General features: G+C 58.9%; 1 protein-coding gene across 1 annotated transcript in view; it reads left to right on the top strand.

Moving 5' to 3' along the window:
- LOC103778494 (L-gulonolactone oxidase-like) overlaps positions 1-5,732 on the top strand; it is a gene marked incomplete at its 5' end in the record, with an annotated part of 11,627 nt that extends 5,895 nt beyond the window's left edge. Inside the window, 6 exons of the mRNA XM_008946086.1 lie at positions 1,915-2,022; positions 2,461-2,537; positions 4,123-4,272; positions 4,653-4,817; positions 5,107-5,197; positions 5,604-5,732. Coding sequence (XP_008944334.1) covers positions 1,915-2,022; positions 2,461-2,537; positions 4,123-4,272; positions 4,653-4,817; positions 5,107-5,197; positions 5,604-5,732 — 720 coding nt within the window. The remainder of the gene's footprint in view (positions 1-1,914; positions 2,023-2,460; positions 2,538-4,122; positions 4,273-4,652; positions 4,818-5,106; positions 5,198-5,603) is intronic.
- Between the last annotated feature and the right edge of the window lie 524 nt (positions 5,733-6,256).

Here is a 6,256-nt window from a genome sequence, read left to right as displayed (position 1 = left end):
CCAGCTCAGCAGCCCCAGGGCTCTCAGCCTGGCCTGGCACAGAGATGCTCCAGCCCCTCAGCAGCTTCCCAGCCTCTGCTGGACTCTCTCCAGTAGCTCCTGGTCTCTCTGGACCTGGGGAGCCCAGAACTGGATCAAATACTCCAGAGGTGGCCTCACTGGGGCAGAGTGAAGGGGCAGGAGAACCTCCCTGAACCACTGGCCACACTCTTCTTCATGCACCCCAGGAGACCATTGACCTTCTTGGCCACGAGGGGCTGTGTCTGGCTTCTGGTGAACTTGTCTGGAAATACAAGCTGCCCACCCTCCCTCTGCCAGACCGACTGGATGGGTGCTGGTGACTCCTTATGCCTCATCCTCCCCAGCACCTTGATCCCCTCTGCTCCTTGTCCCATCCTTGTGTCCTTCTGGGGTCACTAATCCTCTGTTGTGGCAGGCGCTGCCCCTGGCTCAGCTCTCCAGGGTGGGATTGGCAAAGAAGAAAGCCTTGGATTGCTTTTCCTCCAGCCTTTGGGAAGCAAAGAGATTTATTCTGGGCTCCCCAGCTCCCATGCCACGGCTGGGACACGAAGAGCCCTTGGCAGGAGCACCTTGGCAGAGCTGCCTCTTGCTTCTCCCCACTGATTTCAGCTCCTGGATGCATTTTGCCCTGAACCAAACCCATGATAGGTGTGGTCGTTGCTCTTACCCTGCTTCTACTCGCAGGGTTTCCCACAGGAGAACTTCCCTGGGCAGAAAACAGGTGTTTTTTGGGGAATATCTTAGATTTTGGTGGCTTTTTGAGAGCTGCAGATGGGAAGAGGAAGACGACAGCATCAGCATTTGTTCTCCCTAGTTTCAGGAACACAATTTTTGCCTCCTCATCCTCCCTGCTTCAATGGGACCGTGGTGATGTGACCCCCAAAAAGGGCCTCCCCTCCTGGCAGGGGCACAGCTCGGTGCTAAAGCCCAGCCTGGTGATTAACGAGCTCATTAAGACAAAGCAATCAAATGACCCAGCTGGAAAGGAGCAGCTTCACAGCTAAGGTGGCCGTGACCTTCCTGGGGTTATATCCGTGGGTCATTGCACCTTCTCCTGACCCCTCACTCCCAGAAGGAGCTTGAGGGGCTGGAGCGTGGCCAGAGAAGGGCAACGGAGCTGCTGGGGAAGGGTCTAGAGCCCAAGTGTGGGGAGGAGCAGCTGAGGGAGCAGCTCTGTGGCTTCAGTCACCCTCTTGAGCCCCACCACCCCCTTGGTCCTGCCTGTCCCTTGCCCCCCGGGGCCTCAGTGCCCTCAGCTGCTGGCAGGCAGCTCGTGGAGCATTTCTTAAAGCTCTTTTTTGTGTCCTTATGAATAATTTGGTGATTCTGCATCTCAAGCAGCAGCTCTCTCTGGGGTGGGACCACGGAGCACATCCCTGCTCCCTGCCCTGTCGTGTCCCAGAGCTCCAGGGGCTGTGCTACCAGGGTGGGAAAACTGGGCAGGGCACCCCTCATGTTGGAAGGTGGCACCTGGGATCTCAGGAGGTGGATTTTGGAAGCCCCCAGGATGTCCCAGCTGAGGGCTGGAGGAGGCCCCTCCAGTCCTGGCAGTGCTGATGGGGCAGTTTGGGGGATGGGAGGAGGACACGAGTCTGAGCTCTCAGCAGCCCCTGAAGGAGGAGGGGCTCTGCCACAGCAGAGGTGATGGTGGCCATGGTCAGGTGTTGGGTCCATGGTCTCTGTTAACCTCTTGTTGCTCAGCTGATCTGTTATTGAACCCCTCCAACCCAAGGCTTGCCAAGACTCTGCAGATAGACTCCGTGGACCTTCCTTTGGGAAGTCCTGGGAGCACTCCTAGGAGCCTTCTGAGGTGCCTCCAAGCCCTGGACCCGGGATCCCTGCCCCACAAGAGGGGATGATCACCCACCAACCCCCTTTCTGTGGTTGCTGCAGGTCCTTGAGCACCTGGATGACCACCTGAAGAGGTCCCAATACTTCAGATTCCTCTGGTTCCCTCACAGTGAGAACGTCAGCGTCATCTACCAGGATCCTACCACCAAGGCAGGTCCCACTGGGCTCCAGGGTGGGGAGGGATCGTGCCCAAAACCAGGAGCCTCCCCAGAGCAAATGTTTTAGGCTGAGCTTGCAATGCAAGGGTGTTGGGGGGGTTGTGGGTGACCAGGGAAACAGCATTTTGGGGCTAGGCTGGACTCTGCCCATGCTCTGTGGTCTGGGGATCTTGGGATGTGGATGCAACGGGGGCTGTCCAAGCTCTGAGGATCCTCATGACAAAGCCTGGTCTCCTTCTGGGGCTGGTTGTAGCCCTGTTTCATCACAGAAGAGAGAGCTGGGGAGTTCTGGGGTCCTCTTCTCCAAACCCCAGCTCTCAGCTTGGTCCAGGACCAGGCACATGTTCCCAACTTCATGCCTGCTGGCAAAGAAAGCTGCAAACTCTGCCAGTCCCTAATGACCATCATCTTCCTCTGCTTGGCTCTGCAGCCCCCCTCTTCCTCTGCCAGCTGGTTGTGGGATTATGCTGTTGGCTATTATTTGTTGGAGTTTCTGCTCTGGATCAGGTAGGAACGTGCTCTGGGCAGTGGCTGGGGACAAGTTGGGGACGTTTGTTCAGTGGTGGCCTCATCCAGATCTGTTCTCTGCATCTCTACCCTGAAACCTGTGCTGCTATGCTGGAAAATCCCAGAGAAGGGCAACGGAGCTGCTGGGGAAGGGTCTAGAGCCCAAGTGTGGGGAGGAGCAGCTGAGGGAGCTGGGGGTGCTGAGCCTGGAGCAAAGGAGGCTCAGGGGAGACCTTCTGGCTCTGCACAGCTCCTGACAGGAGCCTGGAGCCAGGGGGGGGTCGGGCTCTGCTCCCAAGGGACAAGGGACAAGAGGAAAGGGCCTCAAGTTGCCCCAGGGGAGGTTTCAGTTGGCCCTGAGGAACAATTTCTTGCCCTGGAGGGTTGCCCAGGGCTGTGCCAGGCTGCCCAGGGCAGTGGTGGAGTCCCCACCCCTGGAGGGGTTCCCAAGCTGTGGAGATGTGGGGTGAGGGACACGGGGCAGTGGGGACCTGGCAGGGCTGGGGGGTGGTTGGACTCCAGGAGCTGAAAGGTCTCTTCCAATTGCATGACGAGGCAGGGCTGTGACCCAGAGCCCCCCATCCCTGGGAAAGGAGGAGATGCTCGTTCTCGGAGCAGGCTCCAGCGCTGGAGGAGCAGCTCTGGGCCGATGGCTGGGGCTGCAGTGCCCTCTCCTGTGCACCGAGGTGCAGCAGCAGCAGCAGCTCGGGTTTGCAGCTCGGGTTGGGAGGTGCCGTTGGCTGTGAGCACATCCTGAGCCCCAGGGTGGCAAGAGGAAGATCCAACCAGGTCCTAGAAAGCTAAACTGGGAAGCAGGACCCTGGAGACACAGGAGAGCTTGGAGTGGCCTCCATGGAGAGGGAGAATAACTCCTGCTCTGGAGAGATCCCAAACCCTCCTGGCTGTGACCCTGGGCACCCTGCTGGGGGTGAGCTGCTGGAGCAGGGGTGGGATGAGATGATCTCCAGAGGTCCCTTCCAACCCCCACCATGCTGGGATTCTGTGAAGAGGGACTGTGGCCACTTAGGAGCCTGGCTAATTAGCCCATCCTGCCACTCTACCCTGTCCCCAGTAGCTGTCAGTCCCCAGAGGACAGCCTGGGAGGCACTCGAGGGGGAGGGAAGGTGATGACCCCAAAAAAGGGTGCTCCCTTTTCTAGTTTGCAGCAAGAGGAGGAGGAGGGAGCCAAGGGCAAGGGTCCACGAGCCAAGATCAGGTGTGGTGAGCTCCCAGCAGGTCCCCACAGGCTCCAGCATAGAATCATAGAATCCTTTAGGTTGGAAGGGACCTCCAAGATCATCAAGTCCAACCCTTGAGCCATTAGGGCTCTAAAGTCCTCTGCTAAAACAGATCAGAATCTGTCAGGGTTGGAAGGGACCACAAGGATCCCCCAGTTCCAACCCCTCTGCCATGAGCAGGGACACCTCCCACTAGATCAGGCTGCCCAGAGCCTCCTCCTGGGTGGGAGGCTGGACCTTTGATGCCCTCAAGGGGCATCCCCTTGCTCAGCATCTCCAGGCTGTGAGGTGCCATCATAGCCACCAGAGCTCTGGGGTCAAATCTCACCTCCTGCTCTCCCCCACAGCACCTTCGTGCCCTCCTTGGTGTGCTGGATCAACCGCTTCTTCTTCTGGCTGCTCTTCAGCTCCCGGGTGGAGAACGTTGCCATCAGCTACAAGATCTTCAACTACGAGTGTCGCTTCAAGCAGCACGTTCAAGACTGGGCCATCCCCATGTAAATGGCTCTGCAGACCCCTCCCTGTCCATCCCCAGCCAGGTTCAGTGGTTGAACCTCCTGCCATCTCCTGCTTGTGCTCTGCCCCAGCCCAGGCTGCCTGGAACGGGGGTTAATCCATGGAAGAAATGGACGTGGCTTGGAGGCACCACTCCTAGCAGCGAGCTTAGCATGGGGACCCTTCTTCACCCCTGTCCTGGGGTACCAAATTCATGCCATGCCATCTCCTGGGGCTTTGTGGGCCCAAAGCAATGGGAGGGGTGTGCTGGGATGTGCCAAACCATTCCCCGAATCGATCACGGGGCTCTGGGGAGGGGTGTTCAAAGCTGAAGAGAGTTGGCTGTGACCATTCCCTGGGGCTTGGGGCTTCTCCTGGGCAGTGAGAAGACCAAGGAGGCTCTGCTGGAGCTGAAGGCTGCCTTGGAGAACAACCCCAAGATGGTGGCTCACTACCCCGTGGAGGTGCGCTTCGCTCGGGGGGATGAGATCTGGCTGAGTCCTTGCTTCCAGAGAGACAGCTGCTACATGAACATCATCATGTACAGGTGAGCCAGGTCCTCATTCCACCCTTCTCCTCCTCCTCCTCCTCCTCCTCCCTGGTTAGAGCACCTTGGAGCCACCCATCCCCTTTTCTTGAGAACGTCCCACCTCAGGGTCCACTGGCCAAATGTTGGTGGCACGCTGGTTCCCAAAGGGTTTCCAGCCCCATAGGCTGCTCAAAGAGCCCATGATGGTTCCTTGGGGTTGTCCTCCCCAGGTGGGGCTTTCTCAGGGGGGGTTTCTTGGGTGTACAAATCCCCTTGCTGATGCCCTCCCTGCCCAACCCCTCCCCAGGCCCTACGGGAAGAACGTCCCCCGCCTCAACTACTGGCTGACCTACGAGGGCATCATGAAGAAGCACGGTGGGAGACCACACTGGGCAAAGGTACCCACAGCCCCACTCCTCGGGGAGGGAAGGGTCAGTGGAAGGAGGCCCCTGCCCCTTCTTCCTCACAGCTCCTCGTGGGAGGGGGAGTTGGAGGTCAAGGAGGGGGCTGAGAAGAGTTCCCATATCGTGCTGGTCCCAGGGGGAGGTGGGTGCCTCCAGAAGATGGTGTTCCCCTGTTTGCTACCCACCATGGGGGTGTCATCTCTGGAGAGCATCTCCTCCAACCCCCTGCTCCAGCAGGGTCACCCACAGCAGGGGGCCCAGGATGGGGCACATAGATAAGGGGATGGAGGTCGCTCCACTTCTGCAGGGGCTTCTTACAGCCCCTGTTCGTGGTGGTCCAGGGCCAGTGACACCTTGCCCAGCGATGGGCATCCCCTCCCAGACACTTGGTCTCCTGCAGGCCCACAGCTGCACCCGGAAGGACTTTGAGAAGATGTACCCAGCCTTCCCCAAATTCTGCTCCATCCGGGAGAAGCTGGACCCAGCAGGGATCTTCCTGAACGCCTACCTAGAGAAGGTGTTTTACTGACAAAGGGCCATGTGAGGCCCCCACTTCTTGGGACACCCCAAAGCTCATGGTCCTCCGTGGTCCCAAGGTGCTGCTCCCCCCAGCTCTGCCCTTCTCTTCCCAGCAGGCAGCAAGGGCTGGTCCCAGGGGTGGGGGTGTGCTCTGATTTTGGTGCTAACAAAGGTCCACGGTGCCTGGAAATCTCTCCTGGAAACCAGCAGCCCAAGGGAGACCATGTCCTTGTCCCCCACCCTTGCACAGCCCTTCCTGTCAAAGCCAACACCTCAATAAAGACCTTACTTGGAGCAGATCTTCCCTGAGCATGTGCTTGCACTGAGAAAAGGGGCTTGGTGTCTCCCTACGTTCCAGCAGGGTGGGCGTGGAGAGCAGATTCCACTGCAGAGCCTGGGGCTGGTGCCATCTGGCTCCTCAAGCTCAGGCCACCTCCCCTTGCCAAGGGGCACACAGACAGATTTGGGGAGGAAGAGGATGTCTGCCTGCCAGCCTGGATCACCAGATCCATGGTGGGGTTGGGAGGGACCTCT

Source organism: Merops nubicus, unplaced genomic scaffold (genome assembly GCF_000691845.1).
Source record: "Merops nubicus isolate BGI_N331 unplaced genomic scaffold, ASM69184v1 scaffold13260, whole genome shotgun sequence".
Lineage (NCBI taxonomy): Eukaryota > Metazoa > Chordata > Aves > Coraciiformes > Meropidae > Merops > Merops nubicus.
Note: the sequence above shows the minus strand (reverse complement) of the source record. Positions and strands in the feature narration are given on the sequence as shown.